At 38.4% G+C, this 23,231-nt stretch overlaps 2 protein-coding genes across 2 annotated transcripts; both read left to right on the top strand.

Annotated features, from left to right (window-relative positions):
• Positions 1 to 1,659: 1,659 nt before the first annotated feature.
• On the top strand, positions 1,660 to 12,464 carry klhl15 (kelch-like family member 15). The gene is made up of 10 exons (XM_054623248.1): positions 1,660 to 1,867; positions 3,959 to 4,046; positions 5,390 to 5,528; positions 5,946 to 6,134; positions 6,274 to 6,498; positions 6,617 to 6,778; positions 6,884 to 7,093; positions 7,191 to 7,381; positions 7,906 to 8,201; positions 8,248 to 12,464. The coding sequence occupies exons 1-10, from the start codon at positions 1,807 to 1,809 to the stop codon at positions 8,745 to 8,747; spliced, it is 2,061 nt and encodes a 686-aa protein (XP_054479223.1). The 5' UTR covers positions 1,660 to 1,806; the 3' UTR covers positions 8,748 to 12,464.
• Positions 12,465 to 13,650: 1,186 nt separating this feature from the next.
• Positions 13,651 to 22,760, top strand: LOC129110826 (MICOS complex subunit MIC26-like). Its single transcript, XM_054623053.1, has 9 exons — positions 13,651 to 13,731; positions 14,104 to 14,187; positions 15,690 to 15,812; positions 16,400 to 16,432; positions 17,240 to 17,294; positions 17,456 to 17,551; positions 18,123 to 18,214; positions 20,427 to 20,516; positions 20,955 to 22,760. The coding sequence occupies exons 1-9, from the start codon at positions 13,714 to 13,716 to the stop codon at positions 20,991 to 20,993; spliced, it is 630 nt and encodes a 209-aa protein (XP_054479028.1). The 5' UTR covers positions 13,651 to 13,713; the 3' UTR covers positions 20,994 to 22,760.
• Positions 22,761 to 23,231: the final 471 nt, after the last annotated feature.

The following is a 23,231-nucleotide window of genomic DNA, read 5'->3' as shown; positions in this document are numbered from 1 at the left end:
GACTGATGCAATTTATTTTTTATAGTGATATATATTTTATTTAATAAATATGATTTTGTTAATAAATCCCTAATAATCGTATAGTACAGTACAGGGTGGATTTTTGATATGTTTCCCTTAAAGTAAAAGTAAAGAAATATATCTTTATGCGTGTGTGAGGTCCGTCGTTGTTTACTGACGTAATCAAAGGGCGTTTTTTTGTAGTTGTGTGGTGTGGTTTGTAGTTCTGTAACAAATCCTGCAGTATCGCATATATTTATATTATTATGTTTAACTAAACTATATTATTAAATTAAACTAAATTATATTATTATGTTTAACAAAATTAAATTATTATGTTCAACTAAATAATATTATTAAATTAAACAAAATTATATTATTATGTTTAACTAAATTATAAACAAAATATATTATTAAATTAAACAAAATTATATTATTAAATTAAACAAAATTATATTATTATGTTTAACTAAATTATATTATTAAATTATGTTAATTATTATGTTCAACTAAATTATATTATTAAATTAAACAAAGGTATATTATTATGTTTAACTAAACTATATTATTAAATTAATCTGTTTCTATTTTTTATTTGAAACAATTATTTATCACGTTAAATCGATTTATTTTTACTTGTTTGGAAGGAAATCACATATATTTAGAGTAATACGTGAGTTGTGTATTTATGTTTGAGGGCGAATGTAAAGAAAAAAGGGTTTTGTTTTTTTAAACTGTGACTCACACATCGGGGTCCTTTCAGAACGACTGATGCAATTTATTTTTTATAGTGATATATATTTTATTTAATAAATATGATTTTGTTAATAAATCCCTAATAATCGTATAGTACAGTACAGGGTGGATTTTTGATATGTTTCCTTTAAAGTAAAAGTAAAGAAATATGTCTTTATGCCTGTGTGAGGTCCGTCGTTGTTTACTGACGTAATCAAAGGGCGTTCTTTTGTAGTTGTGTGGTGTGGTTTGTAGTTCTGTAACACATCCTGCAGTACCGGGTTTGCTGGTTGTTTAACTAAATTATATTAATACATTTTTTTGTGTCTCTTGTTTGCACTATTTTTAGTTATTGTGGATTTTTTTTTTTTTTTACTTATTTAATATTCTTTACTGTGTTATTACTTGTTTACTTATTAAATTTCCACTTAATAAAGTTTCTTATCTTATTTATTTTATATATTTTTAAGTAAACCTTTTAATTTTTTTTTTTATATATTTTTAAGTAAACTCTAAATAATCTTATTTTATCTTCTTATAAAAGTCCCCCAAATTTCCACGCTTCTTATATATTTTTAAGACTAATAAATTTCATCTGATTATCTTATCTTATCTTATTTTATATATTTTTAAGTAAACCTGTAAATAATCTTATTTTATTTTATATATTTTTAAGTAAACCTGTAAATAATCTTATTTTATCTTACATATTGTTAAGTAAACCTGTATAAATCTTATCCTATCTTATTTTACACATCCATCTTTTTAAAACCCAATCCTCGTTTTTAGAACTACAGACCCGTTTTTAGAACTCCAGACCGCTCCGCAGTGACACCTCCCTCCCACTAACACACGATCTTCGCCGCTCCGCTCTCCGCCCTTGAGTTCCGCCCCAGAACGGAAATGACGTCGGCGCAGAAAATGGCGTCCGCAGAGCCCGTGGAGAGCTGCGGGTTGTTGTCCCGCTGAGAGGAGGAGGAGGAGGAGGAGGAGGAGAGAGGGACGACAGCATGGCAGAGCTCCGCTGCCGGCCGGCCCGTTCCATCCCGGGATAGAAACCCCGCGACGTCCATGTCCGCCGGAGCCGGAGCCGCCTGGTCGAGTCGGGGCTGCGGGGAATCGAACCGCCGAGGTGAGGCGGCCGGGGCACCGCAGCTGGAGCTAACAGGCTAACAAGCTAACAGGCTAGCAGGCTAACAAGCTAACAGGCTAACCCCCTCTCCTCCCTGTTAGCCTGTTAGCTTGTTAGCCTCGCACGCATGCGCAGTAGCCTGCTAGCTAGCGTTAGCATAGCCGCCTCCATGCTAGCAGCTAGCCGTTAGCATGGTCCAGCTCCTCTCCCACTTCCTGTTGTTGTGACTGTGGGAAGCTCTGCAGACTGAGTGCTAGCTTAGTTTAGCTTAGCTTAGCATAGCTCAGACTGTGTCAACATGTTGTTGTTGTTGTTGTTTTCACCCCTCAGAGGTCAGAGGTCAGGTTGATGCAGAGACTCACCTGTCAGGAGCCACAGGGGCCACTATGAAAACTATTTAACTATTTAGGATCAATGCAGAGGTAGTTCATTCAGTTAAATGTTTGTTTAAATTTAAGATTTAATCAAATGTAGTCTGGTTAGAACACACACACATATATATATATACACACACACTGACACACACACATTACATTACAGTCATGACACACACACAGTAGTAGTATATTACATATCATACCCATTCACACACTGATGACAGGCTACCATGCATATATAACTAACATTCATGCAACACACATATACACACACACACATACAGAGACACACACACAGCCGACACACACACACACACACACACACACACACACACACACACACACACACATATACACAGACACACACATATACACAGAGACACACACACACACACACACACACATACAGAGACACACACACACACAGAGACACACACACACACAGAGACACACACACACACACACACACACACACACCTGTTCATGTGTGAGTGAAACTTTTAGATTATAAGACTGTCAATTAACTAAAAGTATTTATACTTACTCTTTTAATGAAATGTTTTTTTAAATTAAGATTTAATCAAATGTAGTCTGGTCTGGTTTGAGCACACGCACACACTCACACACTTCTTCACGTGTGAGTGAAACTTTTAGATTATAGGACTGTCAATTAACTAAAAGTATTTATACCTGACACAGTTATTCATTTCAGCAATTAGTACAGGTTCAACAGGAAGTTAATTGGCGACAATTAATTAGTTTCAGTCATTTATAAACAAGAAGGCCAAACATTTGCAGTTTTTTTGCCGTGTTATGACAGTAAATTGTATCACTACTATGATGGAAATGGTGATACTTTTCTGACATATCATAGACTAAACGATAAATCCATACTTGGCAGATTAATAAGTGCTAAAGATAATAATTAGTTGTTACTGAGGAACACAAAAAAGCAAAGCAAGGTGTGTCATTTCCTTGGATTTTGGGGAATTAGTATCTGCCTTAATGTAAGACATATATGTTGATATTGAATGTCCTGACTGTGTCTCTTGTGTGCTGTTAAATAGTTTGAACTCACTAGTTGTAACTTGTAAACATCACCTCTGGAAATCAAGGATATGAATGTGTAAAGGGAAATTGAAGTTTTTTTTTTTTATTTTGCGCTTTAAAAAGTACTTAAAGGCACTTTACATGGTAAAGACAGAAACAATAAAATAACTAACAATGTAAACAAGGCAGAGAGGCGACGTTATAACAGTAATAAACCAAACAACAAGAAGAAACAAATACAGGCATCACAGGTCAAAGCTGCTATAGACTAATTATGTCTATTACTTTGGTTGATGTAAAGTTTTACAAACGCGTAACGGACATATTGCAACTTGCCGAAGTTTAAAAAAAACAAAAAACCTGTGTGTATGTTTTTTGTACTGCCTCATCCAGAGTCTATGAGAAAATGACTCTACTTCTCTCTTGATTTATTCCCTCAGTAAACATTGTAAACATGAGTATATGGTCTCAATCTCTAGTTTCAAGTCTTCTTCAATACAGCATGATGTTCATTTAGTAAATTCTGGTCTTCTTTTATACAGTTTATGGTCTAAGACAGTTGAAAGTAGAATGTTGGACAGTGGTGGGACACCTGAATGTGTCGTTGCACATTTTATTTTGTTCCTCTCCGTCTTACGGGTCTTGTTCTTGTCTCCTCTGTTAGAACCAGGGAAACATAAACACAGGAAATGCGAGCGGCCCCTTAGTGCTCAGCCGTCGAGGCCTGTGATTGTTCGCCCGGGCTCCAAAAGGTACGATCCCTTTTGTTCTTCCTCTCTGCAAAAAAACCTCTTCCTGTTGCTATTAAGTCAACATCCATCTTACCCATCATCCCTCTCTTTCTTCCTCCTGACGCTCTGCTTCACTGTATTTTTTTGGCTGACGGTTTAGATGAAAGGTTAAAGGTCAGAGTCCTGTTAGTACCACAGTCCTCACAGTGATGATGATAAGTGTTATGAAGCTGAGCATTACCTTTGTTCATGAAAATCAACATAATGACACTTGTTAAATTAAAGTGAAGCAGCTAAAAACCTTTAGAAAAAAGTAATGTTTTATTACAGTAAAGTACTTTAAATACAGTTGATCTCATTAAGTTTGACCCACATTTGTTTCCATATTCCCTCCTGCATTTAATCTTGTCATATCCCTTTTCATGAACTGCTCAATTGGCCATGTTGGAAATAGTTTATTTAATTGCCTCTAGGATAATTCTGATTTATTACAACAATCTTTCATAGTTTTGTCCGTCATTTCTATTGGTAATGATATCATTGTACAAACCAAAGTCAATAGCAGAGGTCTGTGAAAGTCCACATGGGGAAGCCTGAACAAACAAGTCAGACTATAAACATATTTAACATCCACAGAAGTCTTTGTCCGGCTTTTTTCATGCTTTAATGCGGCGGTTGTGTTGGGTTTTGTCGTTCAGGTGATTGAGGCTCAGAAAAGGGACATTTGTTAGCATCTCCCGGACACAAGGGGCACTGTCCTCTGATTGGCTCGGACAACCCCCTCTGACATGCCCGTGGCCAATCAGAGGTGAGTGTGCTGTGTGTGTTTGTTTTCAGTGTGCGTATGTGGAGGCGTGCAGATGATGTGTGTTTTCTACTTTTTCTAAAGTTAAATTAATTATACGTTTTGTGTTTTAATGTTGTTACTTTTTGATCTTTTTGTGTTTCACGCTGAAGAAACTGGATGATGGTGCACGATTTCTTTGCTTTCTCTTTATTTTTTACTGACCTCACTGTGTTACAGTGGAGAAGTAATTTCCCCAGTGTATCACACACACACACACACACACACACACACACACACACACACACACACACACACACACACACACACACACACATTTGGCTGCGAAAGAGTAAAGTCTTGTTAGAATGCAGCAGCTGAAGTGCTGAGCTTTTAATGCAGCTGAGCGTCCTATTGAATGCCCTCCCAGTCCCAGAGTCACTTTATTCAGCTGCACACACAAACATGATCTTTACCTTTTGAGAAAACCTGCAGTGTTGTGTCTTCATATATCTGTTCTAACGCTCTGTGATTCATTCCTCACCCCGTCTCCGTCCTCCCTTCTCCTTCATGCCTCCAGGTGTGTTATGTCGGGGGCAGATGTGGAGGTGTACCTGTCCCAGGTGCATGATGGGAGTGTGTCGTCGGGCTTCCGGGCGCTGTACGAGGAGCGTCTGCTGCTGGACGTCACACTGCTGATCGAGGAGCACCACTTCCAGGTAGGAACTAGACTCTTATCAATACTGCTTATCCGATTGGTTCCTTATCCATATTATTAAAAATATATATATATATGATTATATTGTGAGGAGAAAAAAAGACAATTAATTAAGAAAATACTCTTTTTTTTATTATTCTTGTAGGTAAACAAAGAGGTTTTTCTTCCATTCTAGTGCAAACAAGTCAAGACTCTTAAATGGAAAAGACTGATTTGTTTTCCCATCTTGTATGTTGCTTGTACTTATTTTTACCATCCAGAAATGTGAGGATTTGTAGTATTTGGTCGGGGATCAGGACTAGCTGTGTCAAGCAACCAAGAGATCAGGCAAAAAGCCAGAAGTATAAAACGTTTTGGCCTCGTTGAGCAACATTGCTTCACTGTCTTTTTATATAAACGTGTATCTGTCCTCCTACAGGCCCACAAGGCGCTTCTGGCCACCCAGAGCGACTACTTCCGGGTCATGTTCACAGCAGACATGAGGGAGAGGGACCAGGACAAGATCCACATGAAGGGGCTGACGGCCGCTGGGTTCGGCCACATTCTCCGGTTCATGTACTACGGCTCGCTGGAGCTCAGCATGCCCACCGTCCAAGAGATCCTACAGGTGCACTGATTCTTTATGACATAACTGTCTCCAAAAGGAGCTTTTAATGCGTCATCACAATCATACAACGCTCTCTAAGCTTCCTCCTCCTCCTGTTTTCCATCATCCTCCTCCTCCTCCTCACTTCCTGTCCCGGCAGGCGGCCATGTACGTCCAGCTGACGGAGGCGGTGGAGTTCTGCTGCTCCTTCCTGCTGGCCAAGATCTGCCTGGAGAACTGTGCCGAGGTCATGCGCCTCCTGGAGGACTTCAGCGTGGGCGTGGAGGGCGTCCAGGAGCAGCTCGACAACTTCCTACTCGACAACTTCGTCCCCCTCATGAGCCGGCCCGACTTCCTGTCCTACCTCAGCCTGGAGAGACTGCAGGTAGGGTGGTTGATTGTTTGTTAACACCACAGAAGAGTTTAAATCCAAACACTTTTCATGGAGTTTGAGTTGCTGTTTTTTAGTTGGATTATGACTCCTCTTCCTCTCTCTGAACCAGGCGTACCTGAACAGCGACGCTCTGAGTCGCTTCCCTGAAATCGAGCTGTATGAAGCTGTCCAGTCGTGGCTGCGACACGACCGGCGGCGCTGGAGGCACACGGACACCATCGTTCAGTCCATCCGCTTCTGCCTCATGACCCCCGCCAACATCTTTGAGAAGGTGGGTTCTGCTTTATGACAAATCTGACTCTTCTCCCCCGACAGGAATCTTTATTTTATTTATTTTCTGACTCCAACGTTCTGTCCTCTTTCTCTCTCGTCACAGGTGAAGACGTCGGAGTTTTACCGGTACTCCAGACAGCTGAGGCAGGAGGTGGATCAGGCGCTCAGCTACTTCCACGACGTCAACCAGCAGCCTCTGGTGGAGACGCGCTCCAACCGCATCCGCTCCGTCCGCCCGCAGACCGCCGTCTTCAGGGGGATGATCGGTCACAGCATGGTCAACAGCAAGATCCTTCTGCTGCAGCGCCCGAAGGTAGTCCGCTCGTTTTGTCCCGAGTCTTCACACAGAAAAACTTTGATCTGTTATCTTATCGTGAAATCAGCGTGCGTCTCTGGTTTTGACCCCTCAGGTGTGGTGGGAGCTGGAGGGGCCTCAGGTGCCGCTGCGACCGGACTGCCTGGCAATCGTCAACAACTTTGCCTTCCTGTTGGGCGGCGAGGAGCTGGGGCCCGACGGGGAGTTTCACGCCTCCTCCAAAGTCTACCGCTATGACCCTCGACAGAACTCCTGGCTACGCATGGCCGACATGTCCGTGCCCAGGTGAGAGGAGAACCAGGAGCTCTGGCTGTTTGTCTGTGTGTGTTTTTGATCTGTTTTCATTATCACATTATGTTAATTTCAAGGTGACTCCATGAGAACTTTATTATAATTATCGGTGCAACGAATCATTGTCAAACTGTGATACGATATCCTTATGAGCTGTTTAACTTCCAACAGCTCATAATACAATCTTTATGTCCTTATCATTTGAATTGTGTATTTTCGTGAAGTAAAAAAAACACTGAATGATCTATAAATGATCACATTTGGAATTTTTGATCGTAAACTGACTTCTGAGCTGTTGAAATGATTCTTGGACTGGTTGTGGGGGAAAAAGTCAACGAAAACGATCTGTATCGGCCAGTATGGATCAGCAATGACTGGTGGTTCTACAGCAAAAAGTATGAACGGGGATCTCTAAAAGTTATATTTGCTCCTTTTTTTTCTTTTGTGCTGAGTTATGATCCGTCGCACCATGTGTGTATAATGTATCGATGCGTATTCACGGTGTTTGTCGTCTGCAGGTCAGAGTTCGCTGTCGGCGTCATCGGCAAGTTCATCTACGCCGTAGCGGGCCGCACGCGGGACGAGACCTTCTACTCCACGGAGCGCTATGACATCACGGAGGACCGCTGGGAGTTCGTGGACCCGTATCCCGTAAACAAGTACGGCCACGAGGGGACGGTCCTCAGCGGGAAACTTTACATCACCGGAGGCATCACCTCCTCCTCCACCTCCAAACAGGTGTGCGTGTTCGACCCGGGGCGGGAGGCCGGAGGAGGAGGCGGCGGCGGAGGAGGAGGAGGTGGCGGAGGAGGTGGTGGAGGAGGAGGAGGAGGAGGTGGTGGTGGAGGGAGGTGGTGGAGGTGGAGGCGGCAGCTCAGGCGGGTCGGACGCCCACAGGACACGCGCCGGCCGCGGCGCCGTGCTGCCCGGCACCCACGCCAGCTGCTGGGAGAACAAATCCAAAATGAACTACGCCCGCTGCTTCCACAAGATGATCTCCCACAACGGGAAGCTGTACGTGTTCGGAGGCGTGTGCGTGATCCTGCGGGCGTCCTTCGAGTCGCAGGGCTGCCCGTCCACCGAGGTGTACGACCCGGACACGGACGAGTGGACCATCCTCGCCTCCATGCCCATCGGGCGCAGCGGTCACGGGGTGGCGGTGTTGGACAGGCAGATCATGGTGCTGGGCGGCCTGTGTTACAACGGCCACTACAGTGACTCCATCCTCACCTTTGACCCCGACGAGAACAAGTGGAAGGAGGACGAGTATCCCAGGATGCCTTGCAAACTGGACGGTCTGCAGGTGTGCAGCCTGCACTTCCCAGAGTACGTGTTGGAGCACGTCAGACGCTGCAGCTGAGGTCTGCTCCACAACGAGCCGCCTTTTCTTTTTTTTTTTTATAGAAATGGGAATGCGCCGTTCAAGGACTGAAGTCTCTCCCGCTGGGAGATCAGGTGTCTCTCCGGCGGGGAGACTCTTCTGATGTGCAGGCTTTTTAAAAAAGTAGAGACCAGCACTTACCTTCAGGTGAGGAAACACATGGCCCCGTGTCATACTTACTGCTGTTCTTTAACGAAGCCAATCAAAGCGTGACGTGGTGAAGACGTCACAGACGTTAGCTTGAACATTTTCAGAGTTAGCTTTCTCAGAAAACTTTAAGGAGAAAAAAATGATTTGTGGGGAGGAGAAAAAAAAAAAGGTTCAATTCTGCTGGTTTATGTTATGACGATGGTCAGATTTCCTATTCTACTACTCACATACTGTATTTAGGCTGTCCAGTCAAGCTTATCGCAGAAACGCACTGGAAGCGACGGATTCACACATTAATAAAGGGAGCTTTTTAATATTTATTATTCCATCGGTCAAACACACTGCACACGTTGATCTATTTAAAGACAAACAAACATCCTGTATATTGTCAATCAAGTTGCTCTTATTGAGAAATAGATTAGTGAAGCCGAGGCTATTTCAAACAATCAAAAAACGCCCCATAATATATAATACAGCAAGTATACGATCAGGTATATAAACAAGTTTTTAACACTATATTCTGTAGTGTAGCTACTTCTACAGTAAGTATCCACATACATAAAGTGGACTGTAGAAGTGACACAGATACTCTGACCACGTTGTTACAGATGCTGCTTCAAAAAGTCACAGATTTGCTTCCAGTGCGTTCCGGCTTTTAGTCCTAATTCTGCTCTTTACTCCCAGATATCCACCATACTGTGCTCATGTTCATATAACATCACCGTGTCTATTTGTGTGTGTGTGCGTGTGTGTGAGAGAGAGAGAGTGAAAGCTGAATGCAAGACTGAGAGGGAAAAAAACAACATAACACACGGTACACGAGGGCATTCATTCATTCATTCATGCAGCGATGACGTCATGATGGTGGTGACAGGTACTTTTATTTTGGAGAAAACACGCACAGGAAGGAAACGTCTTTCTCTCAGAGCAGCTCTGAATCCGTCTGGTTACTGGCAGCGCTTCAACTACGCTCATCTACATTCCCTGCACTTTATTTTTATTATTATTATTATTATTATTATTATTATTATTATTATGGGTTCATGTTGTGGCTTTAAATGCACAGTTTTACCAGCACTTCAAAAGCAGCTGCAGTATTACAACATGCCGTGACGTCACACACACTCAGCAGTGTCTGAAATTAACCTTCTGGCTTCACGAGGCCACCATGAAATGAGCAGCTAGTTCAAATATTTAAGAAACGTTGGGCTTCGTGCAGGAACGTTTTCCTATTCTCGTCTTAAACTTTCCTACGAGTCGGTTTGTATTAAACTCTTATCTGGACAAACTAGTGGTAACATTTCAGCTTGTTGTCATAGAGCTTCATTCACAAAAAAAGTTACCAAAGATTTCAAAGATAACATTCACACTGCTGAGCTTCAAGTCCTGCTGTTGGAAATTGGCAAACAAATACAGCTTTGTCAGTGAAATGTGAATTAAAGGGATAATTCACAACCTTTTTGGTAAATGATGAAAAGAACTCCACAAGATTGAAGACGCACTTCATGGACGGGTACCTGCAATAAATCAGCTGCTGTAAGAACTACTGAAATATATAAAGTTTTAAGTAAAGAAACCTCTCAGTACATAAGCAGACATGATAATGATTCACTGAACAGAATATCTATTTTTCATTAAGTATGTTATTTTGTTCATTTAATAGTTTCAGATAACAACTTCAGACAGTTTGTACTCGACTCGTACGACAAGTTTAGACCACTTCTGATATTCCTTTTTTAATAAAACAAAAGGGAAGTAAAGCTTTGTGAATGCCACATGTTTTCTTAAATCACTCGTAAGCTCAAATCCTTTCGATTGACCGGTTCTTGCATGAGGCCCTTTGTTTATATCCTCGAAATTGGTCAAAACTAAGTTCAGTGTATTTTAATTTAAAGCTCTTATACGACCAGTAGAGCTCCACAAAAAAAAGACCAGCCAGTGTTTCCGATGATTTTTACCGGTATGTAAACCAAAGCTGAATTTGTACCAGTTTTTCTGTCAGCTGTGTTAATTTCAGACATTGAAACTTCACCCTGAAAGTTTTCTGCTGATCTGGCGTCCTGTGAAGCTGAAGCAGCCCAGCGATCCTCCTCCGTTACCAGCCACGACGTCTCCAGATATTTATTTTTTATTTTTTTATTTCATGAGCCAACTGTGAAAAAGGGCTAGAGCACATACTGATGCAGTTGTGTCCGTCAGCCGTGTGTCTTTAAGTTGTTAAGTTATTAAGTATTGCTTTCTCCGAGCTATGCAGTAACAGTCGTAGGGTTTATTTATTACGAGACGTTTCGTGGTGAATCGTCTCGTTTTCAAGTTGTACTTCTTTTTCCTAGTTTCCTCTGCATGTGGATGATGAATGGATGCTTTGATCTTTCTTTCAGTGTAAGAAGGGTTAATACGATCTGCAAGCCTACAGTGGAGCTATTTTAAAATGTAGATGGTTCCTAACAGATGATGAACAGGTCAAAAAATATCCAGAAACTTCACATTTTCCTGTTTATAAACTCACAAAAGATGTTTTTTAATTCTTCAATACAAATATTTTTGTGGGGAATGCTTTTAACAGATCTGACATGAAAACATCTTTTAATTCCTGTTTATTTATTTATTTTATTTATCAGCGACGTCCCTGCTGTCCACACACACAAACCTCTGAGCTCTACAGCGTTCACATGTGATGCCACTGCGGTTTACGGGAAATCTTTAAAGCTTTGTGGCTCTGGTAGACATCTTAGATTGTGAACATGTCGCATGTTAACGCCTCCTCAGCTGGAAGAAATGTGTGTTTCACTGTGGACTTCAAAATGCATTTTGTTTTTAAAGGGGGAAAATGTTTGACAGCAAGAAATGTTTTCAGGAAATTCATTAGAGCTGCAATTAATAATTATAATCTTTATTAAAAAATAGTGAAAAATATTCCCAAAGCCAGAAGTGACGTCTTAAAATGTCTTATTTTGTTTGACCAACAGTCGAAAACTCAATTGTTTGCAAATGACAAAAAAAAAAGAAAAGCAGTAAGTCATCAGATTTGAGAAGCTGGAACCAACAAATGCTTGCTTTTGTTTTTGCTTGAAAGATGGCTAAAAGGATTATTAGATTATCAGAAAATGTCTTTAAAAAGGAATCATCATTGCAGCCATCGCTCTGTAGGGAGCTGTTGTTAAACAAACGATCAAAAACCTGGTAAACAAGCTAAATGACAACAAGGAACAATAAATTGCTCTCTGTATTTTCTTCACTGAACGTTTTCCTGCTATCAAACATTTTCAGGTTCAACAGATTTCATACCTCCAAACTATTCTCTCCGTTGTCTAATATTCCCGTTTTCTGCACTTCTCTTCCTGGTGAACACCCACAGAAGTGTCACATTCACACAGCAAAGATCGCTCTGGTTTTGGAGAAACATTCCCTTAACGTCTCTGTTGTGTCGCTGATATCATGAACATCTCATCTGCCTCTCTGCTGTCCTCTCGCTGCTGCTCCTCTTCCTCTCATGTTGCTGTTAAAAGAAGAAAACGTGTAACCAATAAAGTACTACTGTCCTGATTTATGGCACATTCAGTCATAGCGCAGCAATCCTTTAGTCCACCAGTCTTCAGTCTGTCAGTAGGAAAACAGAATAGAGGATTAAAAAATAAAATAAAAACATACCTTGCTGCAACGACTGTATCCGAAAAAGAAAGTAAAAAATCAGATTAACATACCTTATAATCTGAGTAGAAACTCTTTGGAAACGATTTGTAACTTCTTTCCAGAAATAAATGTTCATATTGGTCAACTTTGAGATGACTGCTGAGTGATTTCATATCTGTGTGTGTGTGTTTGTTTCTGACTCAATTCTATATCTACTATGAGTCCCAGGCTTTTGGCATAAGACTAATTGATTATTAATTATAATATATCATTATTATTGTCCCTGCACAAATAAATACAAGCATGCATAAGCAACTCATGTATGTATTAAAGCTCAAAGTGTAAATACTGTGATGACTAGAGCTGCTTCTGATGATCATTTCATGTTGATTCATTTATTAATTAGTATTTTGATTATTTTATTAGCCTATTAAGTGTAAAATATGATAATTATAGGAAACCATATTAAGTCAAGAGAATTGTTTTTTTAAAGGGAGTATTGTGTATTTCAGTTTTCTGCTACTTTATACTTCTACTCCGCTACAATTAGCAGGTAAATATTGTACTTTTTACTCGCCTGTAATTATCTCGCTACAAGTAACTTTTGCATATTCATTATAATACAAAATATATATTTTATAGGTTTAGCTACACAGCAATATGTAAAGCTATTCAAATTAGCTCCGCCTTTACCAGCTGCAACATTAAATGGAAGATAACATAAATGCATCAATAGTTATAACACAATAATTCTATTCTAATATTATCTTTGCATAATGAGTACTTCTACTTTTGGTACTCTAAGTATATTTTGATGCAAATAATTTTGTAAATTTACTTAAGATTTTGAACACAGGGTTTTTGCTTGTCACAGAGTATTTATACACTGTGGTAGTTAAAATAAAGGATCTGAATACATATTCCAGGCTTAATAAGCAACAGAGACATGTAAAACTTTAGAAAATACAAATACATATTTTAATAAATGTATTTTAAAATATTCAGTCCGCAACGATTTGTGTAATACAGGTAAAATAGGTTTATAGTGAATTAAAACTTGTGTTCTCTTGTTTATGTTTTGACTAACGAATGCGCATGCGCAGTTCAGTCCGCCACTCCTCCGGCTTTCCGTAGAAAAGCGAAAGCATCCTCCTGGACGAGAATGTCATATGTCAAACTGGTAACTGTTTTTCTCCTCTTCTACCACCTTAAATATTATTTGTTTCCTACTATGTCGCTGTCATATAGTGTAACGTATGTGTATGGTGTTATTCAGTAAATTATACAACTAAAATATGAGTCATAATATGCTAAATTAGTGAAAAGCTAATGCTAGCATGCTGCTAGCTGCTGTAGCTAACAGGGTCAGAAGCGAATGCTCCTTTTCCCTCTTTATTATGATTAAAACCGTTAATATATATGTCCTATTAAATCAAGATAGTGTCTTAAATATAAGCTGAAGTGTTTTAAATGACATTATAGATACATTTACTGCTTTATTAGTCATCTTTATGGCCACTACCAGATGTGTATTCTGCCGCTTGGCCACCAGGTGTCGCTGTGTGTCGCAGCTCCGGCCCTGCTGAGCGAGGCGAAGAAGAAGAGCAGCTGTCAGCCTGCTCTGAGCATTGATGAGGTGGGTTAATCAATAACCAGGTCATGCATTGTCCTGAGCAGTGTTGGAAGAAGTATTTAGATACTTTTATACTTCAGTAAAAGTACAAATACACCACCAAAGAAGTACTCCACTACAAGTAACAGCTATGCACCAAAACCTTAATTAAATAATTAAAGCATATAATCAGATAAATGTACTTTAAAGTAAAAGTATTGATTTATAAGTAAGATGTTTGATATTTCTGGATTAATATTACTGCTGCATTTATGTGTATTTTGCATTTAAACTCCTTTTTATACACTCTTTGATAGTTTAATCTACAGAAATGCATCATATTCTATTAGATCATCATATGTTTGCAGTGTTTTAATAAGCACAATAGTGTGTTTTATGGATATTACAATATGTACAATATTTTCTATACTCTTTAAATATCATATCATTCTATCCACCTTAAATAACCATATCGGCTCATTAACAAATGTTGTATATCTTTGGAATACTACACTAAAGTGTTTGTATTATTGTTTGAAAACCCTCTTATTGATCCACTGAGAATATCAGCTGTGTTCTTGTCTTCACTGAGACCAAAACAAATACAGGTGTAGTACTGACACTCGCTTTGAGTTTATCTTTGTTTGTTGACACCGTCAACAGAAACTGTGTTGTTGATGGATCTCGTGCTACAGGTCATTATTATAACAGTTTGTCATCACTCGGCTTAAATCAATACCAGACTACAAACAGTCTCTGATCAGTCAATTGACACCTGCTTAGCATTTGTTTGTTATTAACAACAACACAGGCTTTTTGCAGTATTGACTTTGGGGCATTTTCAGTGAACTATAGTATAGATTTTTTTAAAGTTTGTTTATTAAAAGCTTAATTCTAAGAAAGGCTCATGTATAGAAAAATATTAAAGGATAAATAAGTTTTTTTTTAATATATATATATGCAATGAATATTAAATCTTTCCAATAAAAAAAGTTTGAAGAAAGTTCAAAAAGTCCTTCTTGGGAAAATACACGGTCAACTTTATGAATAACATTCAAATTCATAAAATTTTGTTGCAAAAAATTGAAAACTAGTGGAGATATTTTTTCTTTTGGAAATCAAAGATCCTTCGTCTGGGTAAAACAAATAAAGACTTGTATTGATTTGATTACTGTAAAACATTCAGCAATAACTATTTATGTGTTTCTAATGATCCTTAATGTTTCTTTGATATTCAGTGCAAATTTCAACAAGCAACTGGTGAAGCTAAAATACATAAACTCAAAAATAAAAGCTTTTTTGCATGTTCTCAAATTCTCAAATTCCTTTTTTTAAAGAAAATTTACAAAATGATTTGTGAGGTCTTGGTGAGTTGGTAAAGATAAAGATAAAGAGGTTTTTATTGTCATTGTGGTGATACAACGAAATTCCGTTTGGTAGCCCTCAGCCAGCAGCAGCAGCGAACAACAAACACAAATGGCATGAACTCTTTAACACTCTCACCTTGTTGCTGTTGTTTGTTTCAGCTGCCCTCGTTGTACACCAGCCCCGAGGTGGAGCCTCTTCACGTGGAGCCAGAGGCCGGTCCTCTGGAGCAGAGCGTCGCATCGCTGAGGAAACTGGCCGAACCGTACACGAACCGGTGCCAGGTGTGTTCAACTCTAACGCTTCCTGTCTCCAGAGGGACTGGAAATAGGTCGAATAATAACAAAACAACTGGGTTTGTGCTGCGCTGGAACATATTCCTCAGAATTCCTGTGACCTCTGCGTGTTAAATTTAAAAGTGGAGATGATCAGTTTGTGTATTTCAAAACCCGACCAGACAAAAACTCTCTAATTAAATACAAATTCCCAACGTTATTCAAACGTAATCCGTTGTGAGCGGCGAAAACAAAAGACAGATTTAAATCTATAAGAACAACAATGTACAGTCATCATTCTGATTCTGTCGGCATCTAGCACAAAAAACTCTTATATTTCAGTGTCTTTTCTCTTCTGCCTCTCTGCTCCTGAAGGATTTAATTGGTTTTCATCACATTCACAGCGACAGAAAAACTCTATTCTCTATTTTTAATTACCAAACTCTATCAGAGGAAACATAAAAATACAAATATATTGGAAAGGATAAATCAAGTATATGACCTTCTGACCATAGAATAAAAAATACAAAGTATTACATTATTTTATGTTAATCAAACAACTGAAATAACTTACATTGTTTGTCATTTCTTTGCAGCAAACAGGCCAAGCTGCAGTGGAGAGAGTTGAGGTTAGTGACGTTAAAAAAATACTTTTATTTTACTTTCTTCATCCATTTGTTTTGGTCGTTATGAATGATTGTCACCAGAAAAATGTGTCCAAACATCTGCCTTTTCTTATTACTGTTTATTTTAACACCTCAATGTTGAACCGATACTTCTTCCTACTTATTTAGAGTCGTAGTGAGTGTGTTTACTCTCAAGGATTGTCTCTATTTTATGAAGGATTTAAAGGTTCAATCAATCTTTTTTTGACTATAGATAACAGATGTATTAACATGTGACCAGTTTGACATGTGTGTGCTTTGTTGTGCTGCATAATTATAAGTAAAGCTCAGTTTTCCTGCTGTGTTTACAAACTATATATATATTTTTTAAAAAGCCTCCTTTATAACTGAGTCCTCGGGAAAACTTTCCATCTTCACGTCCAGGAGCATATAAATATATAACCATTCCTTCCTCAAATACAGGTGAAACACATCAATATTCACCCACATGTGAACATCCTGCATACCTATGTGTAATTGTACTTCTTACTATGTACATTAGAATGAAGTGAGCTTATGCTTCTACTATATAGGAGTCATTATAACTTAAAATCTGAACCTCTCAGCCTTGTGAACACATCAAAAGCAGACGATTAAATGATTTTTTAATGATATAAAAATGTTGCTTGAAGACATAAAAGCCAGAAAACTGATGTTTCATAAGTCAGCACACTTTGCTCTCTGGTTGTTATCAGATGAAAGTAACCTGTTCTTCTGCCTCTGTGTGTTTTTTCTTTTTTTTTTTTTATAATGTTGATCTTTGGACCTCAGCGAGTTTACAAGACTGTGGAGCCGACAATCAGCTCGTCCATAACGACCGTCACAGGTGAGAACACTGTGAACCTGAAGGACAAAAAACAACCGAAGCTAGAACTGTAAACACAAAGTGTAGAAATGTCACATGACCTCACAGATATTTCACAAACTGTCAGCCTTCGTCTCTCAGTCTCCCCCCCTCCCCCCTCTCTTTTTTTTGTTATTTTTCAGATGTGTACCAGTTCCTCAGTAACCCCCCTCCTGACCTCTACCCCAGTGTGGCCGTGGTGGGCTTCTCCGGCTTCCTGGGACTTTATATGGCCAAAGGTAACTGCTGCATGTTTGCACAAAAACACACCCACTGACCTGCATTTCCCTTTTTAGAATCAACTCAGGTCAGACGGGTAGATAACGAGTGAATTGCACGTCAAGTCTTTTATTTAAACGTCTATTAACGACAATTAAAGCAGCTTTGAACCTTGTAAAGACTATAAGTGAATATTTGTTGCCTGCCCTTTAAAATCTTTCTCTGTTTGTTTCTCTGTGTGATTTTTAAACATTGGTTCTCGAGCATGATTTGCTTTTCTTCTTTGACTCATAACTCTATATAATTCAGGGTGACTTTTACTTTCCAAAGATGTTTTTTCTTTGATGTCCATCGAGAACAAACGTCAACAAAAATAAAGTGTCCTGTTTTATTTTGTCTTACTTTTAAGAAGTCACATTTCAAGAATCTGATCCTTAATAATCACGTTTTTAGGTTTCTCGCAATCTAAAGTAACAATCTGTGCTCATGCATGACTGATAAACACCTTCAAGGAGTCTCTGTTTCTGCCTTTGAGATGAATAATTAATGTGAATTATTAACACCTGTTTAAAAATCGTCTTCCTCTTTCAGGCTCCAGAGTGAAGCAGCTGGCGTTTCCCGTTGGACTCATGGCGCTGACTGCCTCCATGTTTTACCCTCAGCAGGCTGCGTCGTTACTGAAGGTGTGTGTTGTTTGTTGTGTTTGTGTCGACTAGTATCGATCTGACTTCTTCAAATAGGAGGAGGATACCTGGGCTACGGGTGACCGATACAGAGTACCAGATACTTGTGTTTGATCAATAAGCTGTGAGTCTCACTGTGTGGAAGCAAAGACTGATTATCAGCCCCGCCCCTAAAGCATCCCCTGCTTTATGGTCTGTTTGACTCTAAATGGAGCATCATTTACTAAATGAACATCATGCTGTATTGAAGAAGACTTGAAACTAGAGATTGAGACCATAAACTCATGTTTACAATGTTTACTGAGGGAATAAATCAAGAGAGAAGTAGAGTCATTTTCTCATAGACTTCTATACAACCAGAGGAGTCGCCCCCTGGTGGACAGGAGAGAGAATGCAGCTTTAAGACATGAAGCATTGACTTCAGTCTTCAGAACAGAAGGTTGACTTGGATCATATTAAAGGCAAAAAACAGAAAAATGTTCTTGATACAAACTAATATAAACATAATACATTTTAAAACTCTATATGCACAGAGAAGACAATATTACATAAGTTATTTATTAGATGTTATGTTTAACAGTAAAGCTGCATACACCTCCTGCAACCACCAAGTTTCACTGTGAAATATTACTAATAATACAAGTTTTGAAGGCTTTTACTGATATCTTCAGTTCGACGTTTTGTGCAACTGTTGTCTATTTTTAAATTTGACCATTTCACTTTGTTATATTCGTCCACATTAGACAGTATTTACATCACACAATCATTGACAATTCAGCAAAAACTTCATGATGGAGAAAAACGATGAAATCTGTCATCACCTCTTTATTTAATCTTCCTCCTCGTACTGAAATACACTCAGGAAACAGCTGTGAAAGCAGGAACAGTGACAAACGTGCTTTTCCTAGTCAGTAGCTGAGCCACAAAGTTCATCCTGTGAGTTATTTCAAACGGGAAAATCACACCCTCGCATTGTAAACTGCATCATATCGGCTCAGAAGGACATCGTCGGGGAGATTAAAATGTTCCAGGCTTCGCTTTGTGTTTGATCTGCGACTGGTTTCCTGTAAGGAAAGGGTTGTGCTTTCCTAACAGGAAGTCCTGGCTGTGAATTGTGTTTCTAGTTTCCACTGTCGTGTTTTATTTACTGTATTTCAAACCCAGAGAGCCGGATGTATGAAGTGAAGAGACACACCCTGACACAATCACACATGCCGATATGGAAACACATGAGCTGACCAGATGAAAGGAGACGTTGAGCCTCTTGTTTGCAAGTCAAAAGACTCTGAGGTCTGAGGGACGTGTGATGAAGCAAATTCATTCATGAGTCTGAAGCAGAAAAACTGCAAACTCACAACCTTGATGCAGTATTTTGATTTTACATTATTTTGTTGTGATGATTATCTGTCAAAACATTCAGCTTTAGATTTTAAATTTAAAAGATTGCATCCGTTATGAGTTTGTTCCTGCAAGTAAGAGACTGAAACTGAAATTCTACATGTGGTTGTTTTGGGGATTTTTCTTGTTGTGCTCTTTAAGTATTTAGTTTTGAGTGTTTTTTTGCTCTTGTAACATTTGACTCTCTGTTACCTTGTTTTTCACTTCAAAATAAAAGTCCTGCTCCGTCTTACAAAAATTGGCAAACAATGAAATATATACAACATTTTTACGGGGTTTACAAGTGTTACCAATGTAGGAAAACAAATTGAGACTCGTGTTTATATATTGAACTATTTTACATTTTTACAGCCTCTACTTGCAGCCTCTCCTCTCCTCTCTGCTCTGTGTTCAGCAGCAATTCAGTCGTATTTTCACAGATTTTTTGTCCCATGACTGTTGTTCTCAGATGAATCAATCATGGCTTCATAGTTTCAATGAGGAGTTCAGAATTAATGTTTTTTACAGAATGTTTTTAAAGCAAACGGTTTATTTGTGGCGAGATTTTAAATGAGACATGTAGAATATAATGTTTTAATGAAATTTCACAATTTTAAGCTTAGTTTTGGATTGCTTTTTCTGACAGTCATTCGTCACACATGATGTGTTCAAGGACCGTCTGAAAGATGAAAATCTGACAATAATGACAGTTTTTAAAGCTTCTGCCTGTGATAAACGTGTAGTTTAAAGATTGTTTAAAGAAAACATGCCGGACACCAAATCACAGATCTGATGATGTGTGTTTGGTTAACGTTGTTTCTTGTGTGTCCTTCAGGGGAGTCGGGATTCGGCATACACCTTGGCTCAGCAGGGCCGCGTCACCGTGGAGACGCTTTGGAAAGAGCCTCCGTTTGGCAAAAAGAAGGTGAGACTGAGACGGTGTTTTCTCCAAATATCAAATGTTACCTTCACTATATATATGTTTATGTTAAAGGGATAGTTTGGATGTTTTAGTACTTCTAGTCTATTATGCTGTGTTACATTTGACCTGGAGAGCCGGAGTTTCTGACTCCATTGACAAAAACAGTCATTTTACCTGTGAAATAAGTATTTTAAAGTTCGATTTCCCCAAAGTCAGACAATAACAAAAACAAACTAACTGATTGAGGCAGCGTTAGATCAGCTACTTCCATGTTCTGTGAGGTAAAATCAACAAAAACAGCAACATGGTACTCCTGTCTGTAATACTCTGAATATGTAGAAATACCTCATTCTACGACACTTAAAAACACCCAAACTATTACTTTAGTTGTTTATTGTAACGGATGTTCTGACTTTGGTGTCTTTTTTTTTGTTGGAGAAGAAAGAGAGAACAGAGAGCAACGACTCGGCCGACAGCTGAGACGGCAAGAAGACACACACCTGAGAGAACGTCCAGTAACACACCTACACACTAACACACACACACCTGTACGACTCCTGTCTTTCACACAACTTCACAGACTTCTCACTAAACTCAGAAATACTCAGTTAGAGTTAGAGAGTAGGACAGAAAATTAATCAACCAACATTTTGATAATAAATTCAGTTATTTTGATGGTTCCATCTTCACGAAAAACTTTTCATCAATCACAATCACCTTTCTCATTATTTTCTGGCCTTTTAATGGACCAAACCAATAATAAATGAATAATAGAAAGAAAATGATCACCAAACTAATAAAAATAATATAAGTTGCAGCTGCTAATAGAATAAATATGGATATATTTATGTTTTCAGTCTGTTTTGTTTGTCTCTTCTTGTGTTTGTTAGCAGAATAACTTAAGAACTTGTCGACAGGTTTCAAAGAAAGTGAAATGGAACGATGCAGATTTATTATTTTCTGTTATTTCTGTTACAAATTTAGAGGATTGTGACAAACACTGAAAATTCACAGTATTTTACATTTGAAACACGGCTCCGTAACTTTAAGAAAGTTTCTCAGATAGTTCAGTATTTTGGGAAATACACACATTCATTTTATTTTCGAGGATTTGATGAGAAGACTGATATCACTCTCATGTCTGTACGGTAAATATAGAGCTGGAGCTGACGGCTGGTTAGCTTAGCTTAGCACAAAGACTGGAAACGGTAGGAAACAGCTAGCCTGGCTCTGTCTAAATGTTCCAAAAATCCACCTACCAGCACCTTTAAATGGATTAACATGTTAATTATTTTATGTTTAATCTGCACTAAAACCATTCTTGTCTAACTTCCTGTTGTCTCAGATGGTTGCTAGGCAGCCGGAGATGTTAATCATTGAGCTTTTAAAGGTGCTGGAAGGTGGCGGAGGAGCCAGGCTAGCTGTTCCCCCCTGCTTCCAGTCTTTATGCTAAGCTAAGCTAACCAGCTGCTGAATGTTCCTTCATATTTACCGTAAAGATATGAGAGTTAATAGATTTTTTTTGTGTTTCTCAAAAGGTCAAACTATTCCTTTAAGCCTTTTCTTTGTTATATTAAGTACTAGCCACATTATACAATACCACGATTACTCGGCTTTTAAAGAGGCTTAATCGGCAAAAAATAACACAAAAAAAGAAGGTTAAAGTTTATTTATATAGCACATTTCAGCAACAAGCAAAACTAGAATAATACAGTGTATGAAATAGTTTAACAAAAGGAAGCGTCAACAGAAAAGTGCACAGTGTCTCGGTTCTCCTGAGCTATTTGCATATATTCAAATTAGTACATATGCAAATATTTGGTGCAAAATATGTCTCTTTTTTTAATGCAAATGAGCCTCATTGCATAACTCATTTATTATGGGATCCAGTGGCAGGATGAAATACTGTCACTGGAATGCATGAGAGAGAAATATTTGGTTATTATAGAAACAAATAAACATTATTTCTTCGGTCTCTGCATTAAAAAAAAAGGTAAATTTATGAACTTTATGTGCATTCTTGCGCTGTAATGAGCTAAACATCTTTTTGGTGAATTCACCCGTCACTGTTTAATATTTCTATCAAACATGTCAAAGTATTTATTTCCCCAGTTTGATGAGTAAAGGGCCAAATAATGTGTTTAATAACAGATAAATGTTGGCTGTTCTTGTCTAATAATGCTCTGTATATACACTGTGTGAGGTTTTATTTTAATGAGATGTAATTAAATCTGCCCTCTGACTGAGGCGACGCCTCTTCTTTATTTATTCATTTATTTATTTATTTTGTCAGTGTGACAGTAGAGACGGGGGACAAAGGTGGAACAAAGAATGTACAGACATTAACACAAAAACAGAATAAAATTTACAAAACAGAAGTTATTTTAAATATGGGATATATTTTTCGTTTATTTTTGTTAAATATGGATAACTGTGACCAGAGGAATGTGCAATTATGTCTAAAGAAAAAAATAGGTAAACAAATGGTAAGTTAAATAACTCTCTTCGTGATAAATTATAACAATAATAATAATAAAATGAATAAAGGTAAAATAAATAAATAAAATCTATAAATAAACCAGTTAATATTAAGTCAATAATTTCACAAAATAATTAGTAATTTATAAAGCTGTGATTTCAGATGTGTGTGTATATATATATATATATTTATTTATTTTTATTATTTGTTATTTTCCCCTAAAAAATGTCCAGGGGAAA

This window comes from Anoplopoma fimbria, chromosome 21, assembly GCF_027596085.1.
Source record: "Anoplopoma fimbria isolate UVic2021 breed Golden Eagle Sablefish chromosome 21, Afim_UVic_2022, whole genome shotgun sequence".
In the NCBI taxonomy this organism is placed as follows: domain Eukaryota; kingdom Metazoa; phylum Chordata; class Actinopteri; order Perciformes; family Anoplopomatidae; genus Anoplopoma; species Anoplopoma fimbria.
The sequence above is the reverse complement of the archived record's forward strand: the minus strand, read 5'-3'. Positions and strand labels throughout refer to the sequence as shown.

Coding starts and splice junctions, on each gene's coding strand:
- klhl15 (XM_054623248.1), top strand. CDS start 1,807: ATGTCCGCCGGAGCCGGAGCCGCCTGGTCGAGTCGGGGCTGCGGGGAA. Junction 6,135..6,273: donor CCGTCCAAGAGATCCTACAG/GTGCACTGATTC, acceptor CTGTCCCGGCAG/GCGGCCATGTACGTCCAGCT. Junction 8,202..8,247: donor AGGAGGTGGCGGAGGAGGTG/GTGGAGGAGGAG, acceptor GAGGTGGTGGAG/GTGGAGGCGGCAGCTCAGGC.
- LOC129110826 (XM_054623053.1), top strand. Junction 17,295..17,455: donor GTCCATAACGACCGTCACAG/GTGAGAACACTG, acceptor GTTATTTTTCAG/ATGTGTACCAGTTCCTCAGT. Junction 20,517..20,954: donor CTCCGTTTGGCAAAAAGAAG/GTGAGACTGAGA, acceptor TTGTTGGAGAAG/AAAGAGAGAACAGAGAGCAA.